Source organism: Capra hircus, chromosome 11 (genome assembly GCF_001704415.2).
Source record: "Capra hircus breed San Clemente chromosome 11, ASM170441v1, whole genome shotgun sequence".
NCBI classification, from domain to species: Eukaryota; Metazoa; Chordata; class Mammalia; order Artiodactyla; family Bovidae; genus Capra; species Capra hircus.
The window spans coordinates 3,773,293-3,796,096 of NC_030818.1; the positions used below are offsets into that span (position 1 = coordinate 3,773,293).

The window sequence follows — 22,804 nt, forward strand, 5'->3', positions numbered from 1 at the left end:
AATTCAACATGGCTTTTTAAACTTCTTTATTTCAAATACACATGAACGGCTGTGGCACAGAGAAACAGTGATGAAGGCACAGTCAACGGGACCAGTTATCAGGTTTTCAGTTTTAGCAGCAAATTAGAAAATAAATAATCTGCCTTTGAAAATCCAACAGGACCTAAAATATTACTACAGTTATTACCAATCCGACCAATGAAGATGTTATAAGGAAACTATGTACAATATATTTCAGGGGGAAAAAAAAACCAACATTGGTACAACCTGGAAAAGCAGTTCTTCAGGCAGCTTCTCCCAGGGGTGCTTCCAGAAACACCCCCAATCACAAAGACAGCCTTTCCAACAAGGAGAAATGCTTTAGTCTTTCATCCCATAAATGAAGCAATGGTTACATTTAATCAGCTGATCTCTACAATCTTGCTTAGAAAACACGACCGACTACACTGAAAACGTCAAATCTGCTGGCAGTGCATCTTACAGTACCGTCGACCCTGGCCATCATTAAGGCTCAGAGACTGTCTTAAAAAGGTATTTTCACCCAAATTTCAGCAAACAGAGCATTTCGAACAAATAATGGAATGCTTAGCAAACTCAAGTACCAAATCTTTTTGATTCCAGGGCAATTTGCTAATCACTAATGCTGTGAATTAAACAGCCTTCCTCGATTCCAAGAGTATGGAATGTTCCCCACAACAGACAATCCTTATTCTAGAACAGTTTTAGCACCACAGTTCTAACGTTTTTCCACACAAACTGTTTCCAGTCCAACACTCAGTTTACATGTTTTGAATGACATCTAAATTGCCCACTTATGCTCTGAAGCTCCAGCCCTTTCTGGTTTGTTCCTCTGGAAATGCTCTAGCTAGCACCCTAACAGGTGAAGCGAGTGTTTCAGGTAAGAAGAGTCAAGTTTCTGTATAGATGTTGATGATACAGGTATATAAATATAAAAAATGCCTTTTATTTATTTATTTATTTTAAGTAATATTCTTGTAGTGGTCTCTTCAGCATTGTAGGTTCACATGCATTGAAGAAGTGAAGCATATTAGTTAGGCCACATATATGTTAAGATTAATAATTAAAGATACACAATTCTCAAACAAAATCTCACACTAAACTGCTCCATAGCTTGGAAATGTTTCCTTTTCTTTAGGACTTCAGATACGATTATGACTCAAATCTCTTGACTTTTTGATCACCTTAGCCTCTCATTTTCTTTCTTTTCATTCAACTTTCCTTATATCAGGGCTATGGCAATATAGTCAAAGAAGCACAAGAAATATGGATAAACCAAAATTAAACCAGCAATTAACAATTTGGGAGCAAAAGTATTTTGGAAAATAAATGTGAACTACAAAACTTTGCTTAGCACATATAGGATTTGATCTGTGCTTAGATTATAAAGTAATACGGATTAGATTATTTGATCTCTACACAAAGGCATACTTTTTTTCCTCTTAATAGCTTATTTAAAATAGCACTGTCCATTCTTAATAATAACTGACAGAACAATCAAAATCAACATAGAGTGACGCTGATTCCAGGAAAAATATGCCTTACTGGATCCTGCTCCTGCAATGTCATGCTAGCAATTCCTTTATGAAATGTGCTACTAAGCTGCTGCAAATTTTTGCCCACAACCTTCCAATGAAAATTAACTGAGGTCTTCGGGAGAGAATCCCAGATGAGACTTGGATATATAATCTGGTAGGACAAGACTTTATTCATGTGTTTATCAAGAAATAACCCAACTACGTGTAAAAAAATGAAACTAGAACACTTACTAACACCATACACAAACAAAATGGATTAAAGATTTAAATGTAAGGCCAGAAACCATAAAGCTTTTACAGGAAAACATACATGGTACACTCTTTGACATATATCATAGCAAGATTCTCCGTTACCCACCTCCTAGAGCAATAGAAATAAAAACAAAAGTAAACAAATGGGACTTGATTAAAAGCTTTTGTATGGCAAAGGAAACAATAAACAAGATTAAAAGACAACCCTCAGAATGGGAGAAAATAAACAAAACAATAAGCCAACAAAACAACTGACAAAGGATTAATCTCCAAAAGATACAAGCAGCTCATGTAGCTCAAAAACAGAAAAACCACCCAATCAAAAAATGGACGGATGACCTAAACAGACATTTCTCAGAAAACATACAGATGGCCAACAAACATGAAAAGATGCTCAATATAGCTCATTATTAATGCAAATCAGAACTACAAGGAAGTATCACCTCATGCCAGTCAGAACGGTCATCACTAAAAAACCTACAAACAATGAATGCTGGAGAAGATCTGGAGAAAGGGAGCGCTCTTGCACTGTTGGTGGGAATGTAAATTGATACAGCTAGTAACGCAATTCCTCGAAAAACTAGGAACAGAACTACCACATGACCCAACAATCCCAGTACTGGGCATACAGCCTGAGAAAACCATAAATGAAAGAGACACGTGTAACCCCAATGTTCACTGCAGCACTTTTTAGGACATGGAAGCAACTTAGATGTCCATCAACAGATGAATGGATAAAGAAATTGTGGTACATATATACAGTGGAATACTACTCAGCTGTTAAATAAAAAAGTGTACGTCTGAGTCAGTCCTAGAGATGGATCTATTATACAGAGTGAAGTCAAAAAGAGACAAATATTGTATATTAACACATGCACATGGAATCTAGAAGGACGGTACTGATGATCCTATTTGCAGGGCAGCAATGGAGATGCAGACATAGAGAACAGATCTGTGAACACAGTTGGGGAAGGAGAGGTGGGACGGATTGAGAGAATAGCATGGAAACATACATCACCGTACGTAAAACAACAAGTGAGAATTTGCTGTATGACTCAGGAAACTCAACCCAGTGCTCTATCCCTAGGGGAATAGAGCAGGAGGGGGTTTCAGAAGGGAGGGGACATATGTGTACCTGTGGCTGATTAATGCTGATGTTTGGCAGAAACCAACACAATATTGTAAAGCAGTTATCTTCCAATTTAAAAAATATAAAAATAAAAGAAATACACCAGAAGGAATTAAATAGGAAGACTTTTCTGCTTCACCTCTTTTAAATATCATATTCATTTTCTATTGCTGCATTAAATCATGGCAAATTTAAAAGCTTAAGACAATACCCATTTATTATCTCACAGGTCTGTAGGCCAGAAGTCCAGGCAGACAGGACTGCTCTCTGCTCAAGGTCTCACAAGGCTGCATCCAGGTGCTGGTGGGGACCAGGCTCTTGGCTGCTGAAGCAGAGTCCATCTGCAGACTCCTTCAGATTGCTGGCTGGGTTCAGTTCCTGTGGCTGCAGGACCGCAGTTTCCATTCCCTTGGCTGCCGGCTGGGGCCTCTCAGCTCCTTCAGAGGCATTTCTCCTCATGTGGCTGCCCCCATCTGAAACCAGCCATGGTGTCTCAAGTCCTCCTGCTTTGAATCTCTGACTTCTGCTGACAGCCTGAGAAAACTCAGGGCCCACATGATTTGGTTCGCTGTTCCCAGATAATCTCCCTTTTGCTGTACAACATAATTATGGATCATACTCACAGGTTTCACATACACTCAAAATCTACAAAGTCACTGGGGGTCATCCACAGAAGTCTGGCTGCTACAAATACACACTGCTATCAATTAGAGCAATCTTTCCAAACATGCTGTTTGCATATAATCACACTTGGCTCCGTGGACAGCACTGTTAGCAGACAATTTTTTCATTACTAGGACACGTTTAAGAGACGACTTCACAGCACTGCTGACGGTTTTCTAATTATTTACTGATGCAATTGTTGATCTAAAAAAGCTATAAAAGACATCTCCAACAGTTGAATTAACCTATACACACATGTCTAGAGCCTGCGTGCTAAATAATCCACGTGCATTCATGTTTTCCAAAGCTTGTCAATCACAAGCTTTGGAACCTCAACTTCAAGTTGTAGATCTTACTGGACTCCAATAGCAGAAACAGTGAACGCCGCGAAGAACGCATGAGACTGAGAGCAAAGAATTCAGAGCTGGATCTCAGACACCTGGAAATGGGTCCTCAACTTTCTCTTCTCCCTGCAAATACTCATCATTTATACTAGGACATATTCTGCATGTGTGCTTTCAGCTTCATGACTGCAACTCATTATTCTGAATTCTAAAATGTTCATATTAGCACTCTTGACACAGTGCTGTCCTATAGAATTTTCTGGGATGATGGAGACGTTCTGTATCTGTGCTGTTTGATCCAGGGGCCACCAGCCATAGGGAGGGCCAATGTGACTACAGAGCTGAATGTTTTATTAATTTAAGTAGCTGCCCGGTGTCCAGCGGCTACTGTAGAGGACAGCAGAGCTCCAGAGACACCATGCCAAAGACACACAGAAAAGCAACATTAGTCCCACCACTTGACACACTTTTCCCCACTCCTGCTTTGGGCAAAAGTGGTTCAGCATCCATTCAAGGTCAAGTATTTACTTCCTCTCTGTTCCAGATTCCCTAATCTTCTGTCCCAGTACTTCAGTCCCTAACATGATTCTTAAGGGCAACCACTAGAATTGCCTGTCCTTGGCAAGCTTCTAATTGTCTAGTGGAAATCAGGGGAGGGGAGCTCAGCAAACAAGAGGCTCCATGGACACCTGTACAGCAGGGGATGGACAGGAAGCACGATGTACACCCTTGCCCACAGGAGCTTGACATTTGGTCAGTGAGTGCATGTCTGTGCACACACACACACCCCACAAACAGAAACTAGACAGTTGAGACTGTGTGTGTGCACGCATGCATGCAAGTGTGTGGCAAGGACAGCAGCTGAAGAGAGTTCAGGAAAAGGAAGAGGAGTGTGGGCTGGCAGAGTTGGTCCCCTCCCCCAGACCCTGCCTGGGTACCTGCCATGTGTCAGGCAGTGTTCTGGGCTCAATGAGGCACTGGTAACAAATTCACAGGAAGAAAGGGGTGCACAAGGGAGTCCTTGAAAGATAAGATGTGGCTAAAACTCTTCTCAGGAACAGGAGGGATGAGCTAATAAGTTTTCACCCTCAGCTCTGCAGAGCTGCTTGGATAAGGCTCAGTCTCAAGACATACACCCTGACAAAGGGCCAGGAACTGCAGTTACTGTCACCTCTTTGGACTCTCAGAGCATGGCCTTTCTTCCTCAAGTCAAAGTCTGCTACTTGGGAAGCAGACAAACAAGGGGGTTCTAAACTCACCTCTAGATTTTTACCTCCTGACACTTAGTTGTTGGAGCAGCAATTTAGAATGTGAAGCTGGTTCCAATGTTTTATAATGAGAGGCTATGCTTTTCCAGTGAAATTTCCCTGCCAGGCACTGGGTCAAGGGAAGTTGGGAAGAAAAGGTAAATTAAAGAAAATACGAAATAAATTTTAAAAACCTTGAGGGAAATGTTTAACTGGACTTTGACATAAAAATAATCATTGTTGGCAACATGTAACTTTTAAATCAAGAACCATTCAAGTAGTGGAAAAAATTGTACCCTATCTGTGTTTTCCATCCTTTTTCACTGCATGACCCTGTACAGAAAATAAGGCTGTTTGAAAGCTATTTGTTCAGCCTGCTGGGTATTACAGGTGACACTTCTCCAAGCTAAAGGCAACCAGCTAGAACCTCCAGTGCCCAAGGCCTCAGCCACGGGCTATTCTGAAAGCCCAGAGGATTTAACCTCTGCACACCTGTGACTGCCTGCAACCCACCTGAGGACACCACAGTGATTGGGAACTGATGTTGATAATTCATAATTTTGTAAAAGACTTCTGTTAAGATCACTGACTGCTAAGGCTGATAATATTTTTGTCTACAGTAGTGACATCATGTGGAATTGCAGGTTTAAGAGTAATAAATACTCTTTGGATGTGAATTTACTTTCAAGTTCATACTACAACAGAATAAATTATTTTAAAAAACAGATACCTGTTACAATACCCTTCACCAAAAACCCACCATTACAATCACATTTTTCTTTAGAATTAAACCAACTGTGACTCGTACAACAGCATTACCTAGAAAACATTTTGTCAGAACTCACAATGAGTGCAGATATAAGAGCATCAAGAGAAAATGGATCTAATTCATGGGTTTTAGACAAAGATTAATACAGAAAGAAGAGTTTGTGATTTTACATATCAGAGGAAATGTAATGACTTCAGTGTATGGTAATTTGGGTAGAAATGCATCACCCTTACACATTAAAATTTATCAGACTGATTTTTTTGTGGCTATACACCATACATAGTATAGTAAAATAACCCTCAAGAAGGACATTGGTCTTTAAAATCCTGGCTTTAAGGAATGACAAACGACTTTGAAAATATTTTGCTCAGAATCATTGTGATTATAAAAGTACTTCAGTTAGGAAATCAATCTAGAATCATTCTTAAATGGCAGTGCATTTGAAAAATGGCATTAACTTGTAATGTTTGCATTTCCAAAGAAAAATATAGAAAGAACTTAAAAAAGCAAGGTAACTGGTTTTCAAAAAAAGTATTGATTCAAAAATTTACTGCACAAAAATATGTACTTCTTAAGTATTTCTAATAAATTAACTCCATAACATTTTATGTATATTTATATATTTATATATATATAATCCCTGATCATCTATAAAAGAGGGTCTATAATACTAAAATAAATGAACTTCAAAAGTACCCCCTTCATAAAATGTATTTAACATTAATTTTTCTCAAATTTAATGAATGTAACAATATGTACAACTCTTATGTATTAGTATAATACCAAAATAGTACAAGTCATATTAACAGGCTGTCGTAACTGTAAAACGTTTTGAGTTGAGTTAAAACTGGAGGACAGCTTAGATTCAAAGGAATACAATAATCCGTGGGAGATTCATTTTCCAAGTGGAAATATGACAATCATTTATCTACAGTAGATTTCACGAGAGGTAGAATTCAAGTTACCAAAAAAAGGTACGTGCTCAGCTGTCTTTAATCAACAAATTCACAGGGGAAAAAATGTGTTGGTTTCTTAGTAGAGATGGTCAGTTTGTGACTTTTTTAATATGGATCTGAAATACAAGATAGTGAACAGCATGATATGGCAATCAATTTTCAATTCGAAAAAAACCTTAAGTATGAAATCCAAATGTTGTAAAAAAAAAAAAAAAAGGAGAATCTAAGCTGTTTCACTGATTTAATGTATTGTCTTACCTCATTAAGAATGGCCCAAACAGCGGAATTCTGAATAACTGAAAGTCGGAAGGCTGAAATGGGGTTTAGGTTGGGATCCACCATCCCTTCCGCAATACCGTTTTCAAATTTCCCTGCAAAGGAAAAATCAACACTTGCTGGGGTAAGAGCGAAACAAGCACAAACAAACTATCACTGACTTAAAGCAGGGAAGGAAAACACCAAAGAAATATTTCCATAGATGTTTTTACTCAAAGGATGGGTGAGTCTGTTTTCTTCCTACTCCCTTTATTCCAGGTTTAAATGTTTCACAAAGTAGTACATGCTTTAAACCATGAGCAGCAACCTATTTAACAGGCAGAGCTGCACATTTTCTTATTGCAAATTTTTAAAAAGTAAATATATTTATTCTGACATCAACTAACACAAGTTTTTAGTAAAATGACTTAACAAGCCTTACAAAACATACTCCTTCCCATTTCTCAGTCTACGTTGAGGATTGAGTCAATAGTAACAAATTTCACTGCTTAATTAGACACACACACAATGGTTGGCCTTGAGTGATTTCCAAGGTCAAATCTAGGAGGAATTAAGAGATGATACATCCTCAAGGCAGGTCTAATATAAAACTCCATTATAAATGACAAGCTCATAAAGCTCTCCTGTAAGGATAAGGACCAAGATCTTCTAGAAAAGATAATAAGCTCTCTATTCTACTTTTCTTGCTGTGAGGAAACAGCAAGGAAACAAAACAAAAACACTGTTGAAAAAGTGTCAGAAAAATGGTTGTTCTGAGTCACACTGCTCTAAGCCAGAGATCGGCAAACTTCCTAAACTAGCAGATAGTAAATATTTTAGGCTTTGTGAGTCAAGAGGGCATTTGATAATATCACACAGGTACTTGTACAGGAAAAGAGAAAAACTAATTTCCATAAAATTTTTATTGATGAAATTCAAACTTTCAACTAAGTATTTTATCTTTTTTATTTATTTTGAAATTCAAAATAACTCAGTATCTTTTTTTTAAATTAACTGGTACTCAAATTCAATGTTCCTTATTAAAATTGATCACAAACATTAATCTGTTAATGTGGATCTATAATGAGGCTTCTTTTTATGAAGAGATTTATTTTTCAATTTAAAATATTTTTCTCAATCCATATTTATTTACTATTAAACATTTGTGCAACACTCTTTGGTAAAGTAAAAAAAGTCCTGAAATAATTTGTATAGCATTAAAAGATATGGCTTATCCACTGACTTAAAAAAAAACTTTTTATTTTAGAGTATAGCTGATAAACAATGTTGTGATATCTTCAGGTGAACAGCAAAAGGACTCAGCCATACATGTACATATATCCATTCTCCCCCAGACTCTCCTCCCCTCCAAACTGCCACATAACATATGAGATTTTGATATACCTTTGAGCTTTCCTTTCACACAGCCTAAATAAGATACTGCCAAATAATGTTACTAATCCATAAGCACAAGACTTAATGGAGCATATCCATGACTTGGAAGGTATCTGCGTCAAATTCTATTAAGAGTCTTTTCTTCAAAAGATATCTACCTTATCATAACATTACAGATGAATCACTTCCAATCAAAGGTTAGGTGGAACCTCCTCAATTAGCTTGATATTTCCTGCAGTTTGGTGTCACCAAAGTGACTTGAATGAAATATAAGTTTTACACATAAGAATTGTTTTGTTTTAATAATTTTAGGTTGAATTCACTAAGAAACATTATCAGGTCTGAAGCAAAAACTTATTTTCAAAAAGATAACCATAGTCGAAGGCACTCAAAAACTTTCTCACTTGGAAAATTTTCAATTCTTATTCCAGAGCTTAAAAATAAATAAATAAAGTTTTATCACTGCTAAGCCCCAGAACTGCTGTTTGGTAGGGCAAGTCAGAATATTCAGTTCTTATTTCTGACAAAAATTCACAGAACTGATGTTGATGAAGTCAATGAGAGTGAATACAATTCACTGGCAATACTACTAGTTCAATAAATTAATCATACATGACAGATTCAAACACTCTGTAAAGCATCTATCGACACATAATAAGATAACCACGGGCTTGAAACACCTTACGGCTTTTTAAAACTTTTTATTTTACATTTATAGCTGATTAACCATGCTGTGATGGTTTCAGGTGCATATCAGAACAACTCAGCCATACATATACATGTATTCATTCTCTCCCAAACTCCCCTCCCATCCAGGTTGCCACCTAGCAATGAGCAGAGTTCCATATGCGATACAGCGGGTCCTTGTTGGTTCTCCATTTAAATACAGCAGCAAACACTTAGTTTTGCAAGCTTCGTAACTCTGTCCATCAAACCCTTCTACACAAATATCATTTTCACCACCATTCACTGCAACACATCCTAGCAGATGCCGCTTCAGGTTGTACAAATTTTGTCTTCTCAACTTGTTTGAAAACTCTTGCCTGCCCTTGTTCTCTACAGACTATTCGCAGAGGCCAATTCTTCAGTCACTTCAAACCTGGCATTGACTCCAAATAGCAAGGCAGCAGTTACTAACAGATAAGGCAGTAGTATCTATCAACTCAAGCTAAAAAAAAAAAAAAACTACTCAAATAATTTGCTTGCCTTTTGATTACTGACATTGCTCTCAAGGTCCTCAACTCCTCAATCAAAAGTTATTACTGAAAGTCTAATGGTCTGAAATAAGATTATTTTCTCTGTACACGTATCTCTGGCTGTTACAGCTAAACAGTGGTGAATGGATTTCTTGCTTGCTAACATGTAAGCCACTTTGGTTACAGCCTCATTAGAATCTTTTATTTTTGTGAAGAAGCTCTCAGTGAGGAGATGTATTTTAAACTTTCTAGTTTTTCTGACCATTGCTTTCCTGTGAGCTGGGGATATTTTGCGAGTGGTTAGTTTGGTAACATACTCTTTAGTACAGTTCCTTTACAAAGTCAACACAATGATGTGCCATCTAACTTTGTAAAAAGAACCCATATTCCACTGTGTTAAAAAGCACAACATTCAAAATCCACTCTCTTGTTTGTACCTGAAGGGTAATCACTGGTAATTTTTTTTTTTAATGTCACAATAGAGTGATGTGTGTGGCACATCAAACCCTGCCAAATTGTAATGCATCAGCGCTATTGGTCATACCCTGAGCAGCAACTCAAAGCAATGGGAGCACCACCTCCATCTCTTTGGCAACCGCCCGCTTATCTCTGCTGCTGTAGCAAAAAGACACACACAGACAACACAGAAACAACTGAGCGCAGCTATGTTCTCAACAAACTATTTATGGGCACTGAAATGGGAATATTTTCTAATTTTTAAATATCATGACATAGTACTATTCTTATTTTTTCAACCACTTAACAATGAGAATAAACAATGAAAAAATTTCAACATTCTTTGCTCACAGGCCATTCAAACAAGCAGCTAACCCTTGTGCTGTTAAATGATGTGTCAATTATCAAGTCTCAAAACATAATGACCAGGCTCAAAATAAGATAAGACACACTTAAGTTGAAAACCATACAGGTAAAGTTTATACTCATTTTCTTGAATAATCATGTCTATTCTTGCTTTTAATTTTTATTTTATATTGGAGTATAGTTTTTGGGTTTCCCAGGTGGCGCTAGTGGTAAAGAACCCACCCACCAACGCAGGAGATGTAAAAGATGAGGGTTTGATCCCTGGGCTGGGAAGACCCAATGAAGGAGAGCATGGCAGTCCACTCCAGTATTCTAATTGCCTGGAGAATCCCATAGACAGAGGAGCCTGGCGGGCTACAGTCCACAGGGTCACAGAGTCAGACACGACTGAAGCCACTTAGCACAGCACACGAGCATAGTTGATTTACAGTGTTCAGGAGCACAGCATAGTGATTCAATTACACATTTACATGTATCATTTGCACAGGAAATATTCAACATATGAACTTCCTAAGTAATGTTTTTATTAAAAATTAATAATATTTGTTTCATAAAAGTATGTCCACAGAATTGATGCTTTTGAACTGTGGTGTTGGAGAAGACTCCTGAGAGTCCCTTGGACTGCCAGGAAATCCAACCAGTCCATTCTAAAGGAGATCAGCCCTGGGTGTTCTTTGGAAGGAATGATGCTAAAGCTGAAACTCCAGTACTCTGGCCACCTCATGTGCGGAGTTGACTCATTGGAAAAGACTCTGATGCTGGGAGGGATTGGGGGCAGGAGGAGAAGGGGATGACAGAGGATGAGATGGCTGGATGGCATCAGCGACTTGATGGACGTGGGTCTGAGTGAACTCCGGGAGATGGTGATGGACAGGGAGGCCTGGCGTGCTGCGATTCATGGGGTCGCAGAGTCAGACACGACTGAGCCACGACTGAGCGACTGAACTGAACTGAACTGAGGGAACATTTGCTTCAAAAACAGTACTATTTAATATTTAGTTAGGAAGTGGATTCAGGGCTGAAAAATACTGTGGAACTTGAAACATTTTAACTTATGAGATACCTGAATCTGTCACCTGATGAGTTCATTTAATTAGAAAAATAATTAGTAAATGATAAGACTGGCTTCATTAAAACCCTCTCACCTAGCAATTTTATACCGAAGAAATACTCTAGCATGTGCAGAAAGCATATACAGACTGTAGCAAAAATTGCAGACGATTTTAGTAGCAATGATTAGCAGACTGACTAATTAAATTAGGACATGCTAATACAAGGGAATATTAGGCAGCCAATTAAAAGAATGAAGAAAGAATAGAGAGAATGAAGTCAAGTTGTAGATGATGAAGTTGTGAGTTACTTCCATTTCTAAGCATACACTGGAGAGAAGCTCTAGTACATGTGCATAAGTTTTTAGACCAACAAAAAGATGAAGACAAACTTTATGACCAAACAGAACAGACAGTAATGTAATCATCTCTGGAGATCTATCCAACAGTGAAAATGAATGATCCATAGATACACAGATCTACATGGTTGAATCTCACAATGGTGAGAGACAAAAAACTGTAGATTACAAAATGACAATCATTTCTATTTTAAAATAAACAAAATAAGACTATGCATTATTCAGGGGTATATTACATGCATATTAAAAGCATAGATGGAAACAGTAACCACAAAATTTAGGACAGTAGTTACCTTCTTTTTTTCCTTTTAACTTTTCGACTGCACCCTACGGCATATGGATCTTAATTCCCTGGCCAGGGAACGAACCTGTCCCCACTGCACTGGGAGGCAGAGTTTTAGCCGCCGGATGGCCAGGAAAGTCCCAAGAGGGTTCTTATTACCCATCTCTTTCTCTGGTTCTCTCTGTCATGACCTACTGTATGGGCTACAGTTTAGCTTGAATGTAGCTACCAGTTTCCTCCCAATTGTTTACCATAATCTCCATCATATTCCACAGCACCCTTGGGCGTGAACTTCCCCAAGCTCTGTTCCAAGTCAGTCCCCTTAGGGCGAGCTACGGAGCTCCTTGTTCTGATGGGCTGCCTCTCCCCTGGAGCATACCTCTGCATCACTGCTCAGGGTCCCTGGCAAGGACAGCAGCTGGGGGAAAATGACACTCCTGCTGTTCAAGCAGAGGTGTACAACCTCTGGGTTGCAGCAGTAGCCCTTCATGTCCTGCTGACTTCTCCCAACATGAGGGGCCCAGTGGGCAGGAAGAGGCAATGGGGACCAAGAATTCACGCCCTGCCAGGCCTGCAGTGAAACTTTGCCCTAGGAATGGAGGTGGGGTGGAGGAAGGGACCCTCAGGTCTCCAAGGATCTGGATAGCACTTCTGCAACAGGGAGCTGGGCGCAGGGAGATGACAGGTGCTGGTGGCCTACCTTTGCCCTGGAGCAGGAACTGGCAGGAGGCGGACCCAGCAATCATGGCTGGACAAGCAGAGAGGATTTTCTGTGTCACTGAGCTTGGCCAGAGTAGGCAATGGTCAGAGCTCCAATGCCATAAACTGTTTTTTTTTTTTTTTAGATTTTTTGATGTGGACCATTTTAAAAATAAAGTCTTTATTGAAATCTGTAACAATACTGCTTCTGTTTTATGTTTCCATTTTTTAGCCAAAAGGCATGTGGAATCTTAGCTTCCTGACCAAGGATCGAACCTTTATTCCCCTGCAATGGAAGGTAACGTCTTAACTGCTGGAACACCGAGGAAGTCCCTCTAATGCCACAGACTCTTAATGTTTTTACTGAGATTCAGATGTTATAAGTAAATGGTTCTTCATTTGGTGTGCTTTTATGGAAAATAACTGTTACCAGTTATGGTAGACTCACTAGAAGAAGGTCTGTGAAGCCCCTCACACATTATTCCACTAAAGCATGCTTCTTAAGGCAGCAGATTTTTTATATTCGGTTGAAAAAAATATCAGTTGCTTTTGCTTCTGATGCATGCTTTTGTTCTACCAGTTCCTAGATCTCATCACCCAACAGTTCTCTTCTGGTTCTAAATATGTATGAGTCAATGTTTTAGATGGCCGTTACCTTCAAATTACTGCAGAGACATTTAATCATAAATGTCTCTATTTTCTATGCTACTCTCATAACCTGGAACACTCTCAGAAATTAAATAACTGACAGGTAATAGGGTTAATAAATGTCTCACATACACAGCTAATTTTATGAACATTTCTAGAGTGGGCTAAAATATAACCCAAATATAAAAATAATTAAACTCATTAATCCACTAAAATGACATAGAAATTAGTCAGGGTTATTGCACAAGCCTTGTAGCAAAAACTGAGTGATATTCACTGAACATAAAGCTGCTGGAGGGCTTCCCTGATGGCTCAGTGGTAAAGAATCCACCTGTCAGTGCAGGAGACGCAGGTTTGATCCCTGGTCCAGGAAGATCCCACATGCCCCAGAGCAACTAAGCCCGTGTGCCACAACCACTGAGCCTGTGCTCTCGAGCCCAGTAACTGCAGCTACTGAGCCCAAGGACCCTAGATCCCGTGTTCCACAACAAGAGAATCCACCACAATGAGAAGCCCACACATTGCACCTAGAGAGTAGCCTCCACTCTCCACAGCCAGAGAAAAGCCCCCACAGCAACAAAGACCCTGCTGCTGCTGCTAAGTCGCTCCAGTCATGTCCGACTCTGTGCGACCCCACAGACGGCAGCCCACCAGGCTCCCCGTCCCCGGGATTTTCCAGGCAAGAACACTGGAGTGGGTTGCCGTTTCCTTCTCTGAACAAAGATCCAGATAGCCAAAAATAAATTTAAAAAATTATTTTAACAAAATAAAACTGCTGGAGAGTTATAAGAATGTATCTGTTCTGTATACCTACAATAGTAATTAACCAATATAGTCTCTTCTGCATACCACTAGGAAAAGCATTAATTTAAGTAAAAGAATATATCTAATCATTCACTGAGTTGATGTCTATCAAGGGACGGGCTCTATTATTATATACCTGGTAGCTCAGGTGATAAAGAATCTGCCTGCAATGCAGGAGACCCAGGTTTGATCTCTGGGTGGGGAAGATCCGCTGGAGAGGAAATGGCTACCCACTCCAGTATTCTTGCCTAGGAGATCTCATGGACAGAAGAGCCTGGTAGGCTACAGTCCACAGGGTCGCAAGAGTCGGGCACAACTTAGCAACTGAACAGCAACAACTATGTAGCTGATTGTGTTAGGCACCTAGGCTAACTTTGTTGGACTTAACGAAGAAACTGGACTTAGGAACGCACTCTCAGAACAGAACTCATGCACATGTAGGGGCCTTAATACAGATATTTTTTGCTAATGGACACTGAAGGGGTGTGGGATTTCGGGGGTCTCCCAAGATTAGACCAGGCGGCTAGATGAACACTGATGGCACACACCACGGTGATCAATAAAGGAATGTCCCTACTACAGACGCCAGGGCAGATGGCCACGTGGCCTCCAGGGAGCTTTCCAGCGGGTATCTCAGTACAGCCTTAAAGCTCAGGGGGGAGGCAGGGCTAAAGGCATGGATTCCCGCCCTCAGGTATTGTTGAGACCACGAGAGGAGCCTGCTAAGGGCATCCAGTATGAGCCTGCAGAAGGCGGCTGAAGATGGATTATCTGCCAGTGACGACAATGAAACAGCAGAGAGAGAGAAAGAGGAACCAGGAAATGAACCACTGCTCTGAAATCCTAGTTGGGTCAAGATAACAATAAAAGAATGTACTAGAACATGAGAACAATAAAAAGAGTACACTGGTATATATAATCCTAAACCTGCTTAACATCTGAAAAGAACTTAAAATTACTTTAGGACTAGGTTCAGCAAAGGACAGGACATTTTCCCAGTACAAAGTGAGTCTCACCTATTCTGAAATAGCCATCTTCTAATCGTTTGTCTTTGGTTTCTTTGCTGATTTCCAAACCTTCACTCTAAAACAGAACAAAGACATGAATAATTACTTCTATTTAAAATAAATCTAAGTCATTAATCCATTTTATAAACATAAAAGTGACATCTGTGGCACAGCTACCTCTGAAGAGAAAATGCCATTTCAGTCTTGAACCTCAAAAGGCTTATTAATGTTAAGTGCTCTTGTATTAAGCCATCATCTGACTCTGTATATAATATACTGTTGGCTAGGAATTTTAGATTTTAATTATTTCCCAATTTAGATCAATTTAATAGAATGCAGTATTCTATTAAAAACAGACAGAGGTAAAGAACTGTGTGTTAACTAGAAAGATGTTAAGCATCCCTTGTGAAAGTCACTCAGTCGTGTCTGACTCTGTGACCCCATGGACTGGTAGCCCACCAGGCTTCTCTGTTCATGGGATTCTCTAGGCAGGACTACTGGAGTGGATTGCCATCTCCTTCTCCAAAGCATTCCTAAAAGACCAATAATTTTCTGTATTATTCAACAGGCATTAAAACTACATGGTGTTTTGGGATTCAAAATACAAACAGCAAGTAAGCATTAACATCAAATAACGATTCATTTATTTTCCCAGTACAAATGTCCAAGTAATCTTCCAATCAGAAACAAAATAAAGGCTCTTTCTATGAATAAGGCACACAGGACAATATACTAGGTGTTTCATAGTTCCCAAGAATTAGTATGACTCACCACCAAGGTCCTGCAATCATGAGAATTTTCTTTCATAAGCAAGAAGAGCCTCAAATCAAGTCTATCAGTATTAGTTCTCAAAGGAAACTGAGGGGGAAATATAGTCATACCTTCAAAGGCAAAACTTCCACAGTTGTGTTGAGCAGAATATCCCCTGGATGTTCCTGGTTGCCACTATGGAACAAATAACTGGAAAGACAAACATAAAAATAAGAATATGAATCAGATTTGACCAAGATTCAGGAAGATGGCCTTTACCTTAGCGTAAGGTCAACACTAGAATTTGTAACTACACATCATGTGTTCTGAATAGCTGCATGGATATTAAAAAACTAAGGACGATATGTCAACTCCTCTGTCAGAGGGGCATGCTTGCTGCTAACATAATAATGCACTTAACAGACCAAAAAACAAAAAAATGGTAACAGTTTTTTGTTGCTGTTTACGCTGCTTTTAAGTATATAAACTTCTTGATGGAAAATGACAATTGTAGCCGCTAAAGAACACTACTGTATCTTTTTTTCTATATTTATTTGTTATTTATTTGGCTGCATTGGGCCTTAGCTGCAGCATGGAGGATCTTTCATTGTGGCACGCGGCCTCAGTAGCTGTGATACGCAGGCTTAGTTGCCCCACGGCACGTGGGATCTTAGTTCCCTGACCACAGTTCGAACCTGTGCCCCCTGCCTTGCAAGACAAACTCTTAAACCACTGGACCACCGGGAAAGTCCCACTACTGGATCTTGTTATCAGACAAAATGTTCACTAGGACAGCAAGGAGTTGTGGCAAGTTCAGACTAGTTTTAGCCAATATAAATAATTTTGGTATGAACAGAAAAAGTGAATTAACCAATTCCAAATATCAGAATCACTCCATTTGTCAACATTAACAAGTCTTTGGATATCATGACTGATTACATGATACTGTTGTTCAATCGCTAAGTCCTGTTTGCAACCCCATGGAATGCAGCATGGCAGGTTTCCCTAACCTTCGGTATCTCCTGGAATTTGTTCAAATGCATGTCCATTGAGCTGATGATACCATCCAACCCTTTCAAATACTCTATGGGTATAATGTTCTAGTGTTTTGATACTTTGAAAACTAGTGTGTACGTCCAAAGTGTGTGAGAAAGGGTGGAAGCTGGATAGGGTGCAAAGCATACCTAAGCCTAAACCTAAAACTTGAGTTTAGTGAAGCTCATTGGTTAAAAGCTCATGGTAAGGAGTCAGAGGCTCCTCCCTGGATCTCTCATTTCCTGGAATTCTCATCTTGTGCAAGTTTTGTTAAGCTTTCTGAGCCCGTGTCTCCTCAATACAATCAGCTATTTCCATCTATCTCGCAGTTATACCAGAAAGTTCCTGAGAATTAACTAAAACTACCTTATATGTTAAAAATAGTAATAGTCACAGAATAGTTATGATACCCTTATAGTATGGTATTTGTGGGCAAGAATTTGGTTTTCAAATGTCACACAGACCAGGGACCCTAATAAGAAGCTGCTTCTAAGCTAAATATACCAAAACTAACTCCCAGAGTTTCCAGATGAGATACATTTTTTTAAAGGCATCTTTGACTCAGAATGTCATATAACCACAGGCCATTCAATAACTCAACGATAAATGCCAAATCATAGGACAGGGAAGCCACTTTTTAGAAAAGAGCCCATGAATATAATCTGGAGTTAAGACAGACTGATCCAGAGGTGTTCACTATGTAATTATTTATAGTGAAAACCTCCATATCACCTAAAAAGTTTAACACTGTAAGATGTACACGATGGTAGAACCACGCAATGAGATACTGTGCAGTCATCAAAATACTTGATTGGCCCAAAAGTTCGTTTGGGTTCTCCTACAAGATGCTATGGGAAAACCTGAATAGACGTTTGGACCAGCTCAATACTTGTGAGTCACAACAGAGTATAATGGAAAACGTAAGATATAAAACTACATGTAGACCATGGTCTTAATGTCGAAAATACACAGAATTATGGAGAAAAAAAGGTGCCAATATGGTCATAATGGTTTCCTTGGGGTTATGATTTTTTCCTCGGTATTTTTAAAGATTGTTTTTTATGTGAACCTTTTTTAGTCTTTATTGAGTTTGTTCCAACACTGCCTCTGTTTTATGTTTTTGGTCATAGGGCTTGTGGGATCTTAGCTGCCTGACCAAGGATCCAACCCACAGCCCCTGCATCACACAGCAAAATCTTAACCATTGGGCCCCCAGGGAAGTCCTTTCCTCATTTTCACACTTTAAAATTTTTGTATAATGCACACATATGTTATAGAAAGAATATTTTTTTCTGTATTAATAAATTTTGCTACTTCCCCTCTCAGCGAGTAAATTATGGCAAAAATCCAGTAATCCCTTTTTCCTGTCCTAGAAAGGTCAAGAAAATTCTTATATACTGTGATTTTAGAAGGCTTGTGTTTCACTAGAAAAGTGCCCTCAATAGAGTCATCGTAAATATTACTTCACAGAGGTTTACTGTAAATATATTTGTTGTTACTAAGTTTGATCTCCAATATACGAGCTCTTTAGCAGATTCTTTGATGGAACTATTTTTATGTGCTAAAAATAAACCCATAAGTTGGTTTCAGGCTATTCTTGTTGAAGTGAAAACTGTTGTTTCTGATTGTAGGATGACTCATGAAAATGTGGTAAACAATACCTCTCAGGGCAGAGTTCCACTATACAGTATAAACTGAACATTAAATAACAACAAAACCAATATTAAATACTCATATAAGTGAAAAATACTACTCATAAATTTAATATGTTTTGCCAGTGATCTTCCCATTGCTTATAACATTTTTATGCTTAAATTACTCTTTAGAATCAGCTTAGAGTAAGAAAAGAAAATTAATAGCATTACACGTAGCTATGCATTGTTACTGACCACCTTAAAAAGAATTATTCAGGTGGTCAAATATTTGACAAATTCTAAAAATCAAATGGCCTTCACAGGAAAACACATAACACCATATGCCACAGGCTAGGAAATTATATTCTATTCTGGGGATTATATGTAAGTATGCCACAGACAGTCTGGGGAACATACCCAAAACAGGGGAAAGACTGAAGTAATTGTGACCGTTAGGTGAAAAATGGGAAAGAAAAAGCCCCAACGTTTTCAAAGTGAACATAAACCCCAAATCACAGAAAAGGGTTCTAAGACACATGTACTCCAATGTTCACTGGAGCACAATTTACAATAGGTAGGACATGGTAGCAACCTAGATGTCCACCAACAGATGAATGGATAAGGAAGTTGTGGTACATATACACAATGGATTATTACTCAGCCATAAAAAGGAATGCATTTGAGTCAGTTCTAGTAAGACGGATGAACCTAGAGCCTATTATACAGAGGGAAATAAGTCAGAAAGTAAAAGGCAAATATCGTATATTAATGCATACATATGACTCTAAAATGATAGTACTGACAATCCTATTTGCAAGCCGGCAAAGGAGACACAGACATTTGGGACACAGTGGGGGAAGGGGAGGGGGGACGAAACGGGAGAAACAGCACTGAGACATACATATTACCACGTGTAAAGCAGACAGCCAGTGGGGGTTCAGTGCAGATGCAGGGAGCCCAAAGCCAGTGCTCTGTGACAGCCTCGAGGGGTGGGGTGGGGAGACGAGTGCTCAAGAGGGAGGGGACATCTATATACCTAATGCTCATTCATGCTGACATATGGCAAAAACTACTACCATATTGTAAAGTAATTATCTTCTAATTTTAAAGAAAGAAAAAGAAAAAGGCTGTAAATTCCTCCATGGCATATACTAAAAGTCATCCAGCACGTGCAAAATCACTACCTAGGAATAGTCATACTCTGATAAATTTTATCATTTCAGCCGATTGCTGGGCCATCCACCAGCTCACAGTCAAATCTTAAGGGATATTCTAAGGTAAGGGCAGGAAGACGAATTGGAGATTCTGAGGAAGAGTTCCACATAAAAGTATTAGAAATCTCTACTAGGGACTTCCCTGGTGGTCCAACAGTTAAGACTGCATGCTCCCTGCAATTCCACAGGCCACAACCAAAAGATCCTGCATCTTGCAACTAAGACCCAGTGTGACCAGGTAAGTTATAAATAAAAACAAGTATATTTTTAAAAATCTATACTAAACATGCTTTCAGAAATACCAATAGAATTTATCTAACATACTAAATAAATGCCAGTGTTCTATCTGAAAGCAACCCACCCATGATATTACTGAGTTGTAGGAAATGTATTTCACGTGCGTGCCTGAGTGCTCATTGCGAACCCATGGACTGCAGCCCGCCAGGCTCCTCTGGCCATGGAATTCTCCAGGCAAGAATACTGGAGTGGGTTGCTATTTCCTTCTACAGGGGATCTTCCTGACCCAGGGATCGAATCTTCATCTTTTACATCTCCCGCCTTGGCAGGAGAATTATTAACTTCACCACCTGGGAAACCCCACATATTTTATAATCTAACATTTAGGACTCATTGATTCCTTGTATGTGTTACATATACAAAAAAAAAAAAAAATTCTACCACAAATCACATTGTGAAGAAAAGGTCTAAATTGTAAAGGTCTAAATTGTAAGACTAAATTTTATTTCAATAAGGACCTACCTTTCCACATTGACTGGCTTGTCGAATTTAAATAGGATGTAGTCTCCAGCTACTGGCGTTATAGCCCAGAAGAAGTCCTCACCCATGTAAGTTTTCTCCAGTGTATGACCTTGGTAGACCTTCAAAGAAGTAGATACCTCTGCAGGGGGGTTTACATGGATTTTGAGCAGTAATGGTTTCATGTAATCTTTATCCTAGGAGGAAAGACATATATGCTATTAAGCAACATACAGCTTATTTTTTTATTTGTTCAGAATCGCTTCTTTTCATTTACTTAATTTTTATTGGAGTATAGTTGATTTACAATGTTGTGTTAGTTTCAGGTATACAGCAAAGTAAATCACTTATGCATATACATATATCCACTTCTTTTTAGATTCTTTTCCTATCTAAGCCTTTACAGAATGTTGGATAGAGCTCCCGATGCGATACAGTAGGTCCTTATTAGTTATCTGCTTTGTTGTTTTTTTTTAATTGGAGTATAACTGCTTTACAATGTGTGTTAGTTTCTGCTGTACAACAGCGGATCAGCTGTAACTTACAGCTTATTTATATTTAAGAAGAACAATGATTATACATTAAATAGCAAACTGTCTGTGCATGAGAAAAACAAAAGTAAATCACTAACCGTGAGTTTCTGAATTTTTCCTGTGAGTGAAGAATGCAGACCAACGTGTTGGAAAAGGGACGGTCTGAAACGAATTCGCAGATTTGCCTTCTGTCGATCACAGTGTTTCTAAATATTAAAGAGGAATGTTAGTGTTACACTAGAAAGTGACATCTTGTCCTCCTCTGAAAGCCGAGACATCCTTTAGAAGAGTAAATATTAACAAGGAAATCCAACTGCATCTCATAATTCCAAGTCATGGGTATTTTTTTTTAGGGTCCTTTCCGAGAAGTTAATAGATTTTCTACCAACTTAATAAATAGACATGAAGGAGAAATTTAACATAAGCACTTCTAAGGGAAGAGATAAGGATTTAATTTCAATCACCTTTTACAAAGTGTCAATATCAATTTGGCTTTTAATATTAAAATGCACCAACCCTAGAGGCTTGGTTCAAATACACAAAACAGCTACCCAAAATAACACAATGAAGAATTTGTGGATAAGGCCCATTTTGTTGCATCAAAGCAATGTGAAAATGGGAGGCAGTAAGTAGACTACAAGCAAGGAAACAGTCAAAACAGACAAATCCATCTCGACACAGCTGAGGGACATCTAAATTTCAGCTCCAAGTGTCCCGTGGCCCCGATTTCAGATTACAAGCTGCTGGCATGGTGATCACACCTAGCGGACCCACAGTGCTGGCCGGGCTCATGTGTGTTCACTAGCTCGGTGCTTCAGGACAGGTATGTTCTGAAGAATTTCATAAACTCTTTCCATTTTCAATGACTTTTATAAGTTTTGGGTCAAGAACATAATGAAGAAGACAAATGTATATGGCATTTCGTCTTGAAAAACCTCTTGATAACTTTCTGGGTGTTAAAATGACTAATTTTTCTCAAGAGCTTTATTATTGCTAACGGGAGAGTAGAGGTGAAATTTTATATATACAAACATTTTGTAAGATAAAATTTTATAAATTCTTACTTATTTTAATTTTATAAATTATTAAATTTTATATATTTAATAAAATAAATTTAAGATTAATAAAATTTTATTTTAAAATTATAAAATAATTTTATAAATTATAAAAATAAATTTTATTTACACAAACATTAAAAAAATTTGTTTATACAAACACAGTCACGAGGAAGGAGAGGAAAGGAAAGGGAGGGAGGCAAGGACAGGGGAGGAGTGGGGAGATGAGGGATGGTGGAGGTGGGCGGAGGGAGCAGGGTCTGAGCCCAACCCCATCACTCAACACACAGGCAAACAGATAACACATTTGGGGCTGAAGAGTCAGAGCAGGTCCATAAACCTTCGGAAGAATCTGTGAATTGTTTTTATCTCTTTTTCACAGTAACACTAGTTT

The 22,804-nt window shown here is 38.7% G+C and overlaps 1 protein-coding gene across 2 annotated transcripts in view; it reads right to left on the bottom strand.

The window, feature by feature from the left end:
• Positions 3,055 to 22,804, bottom strand: part of MGAT4A (mannosyl (alpha-1,3-)-glycoprotein beta-1,4-N-acetylglucosaminyltransferase, isozyme A) — a 119,931-nt gene continuing 100,181 nt past the window's right edge. For both annotated transcript variants that reach the window (XM_018054899.1, XM_018054900.1), the window contains exons 11-16: positions 21,454 to 21,561; positions 20,826 to 21,019; positions 16,315 to 16,393; positions 15,443 to 15,509; positions 7,175 to 7,287; positions 3,055 to 7,032 (exon numbers count right to left, since the gene is read on the bottom strand). In XM_018054899.1, coding sequence (XP_017910388.1) covers positions 7,006 to 7,032; positions 7,175 to 7,287; positions 15,443 to 15,509; positions 16,315 to 16,393; positions 20,826 to 21,019; positions 21,454 to 21,561 — 588 coding nt within the window. In that variant the 3' untranslated portion in view covers positions 3,055 to 7,005. The remainder of the gene's footprint in view (positions 7,033 to 7,174; positions 7,288 to 15,442; positions 15,510 to 16,314; positions 16,394 to 20,825; positions 21,020 to 21,453; positions 21,562 to 22,804) is intronic.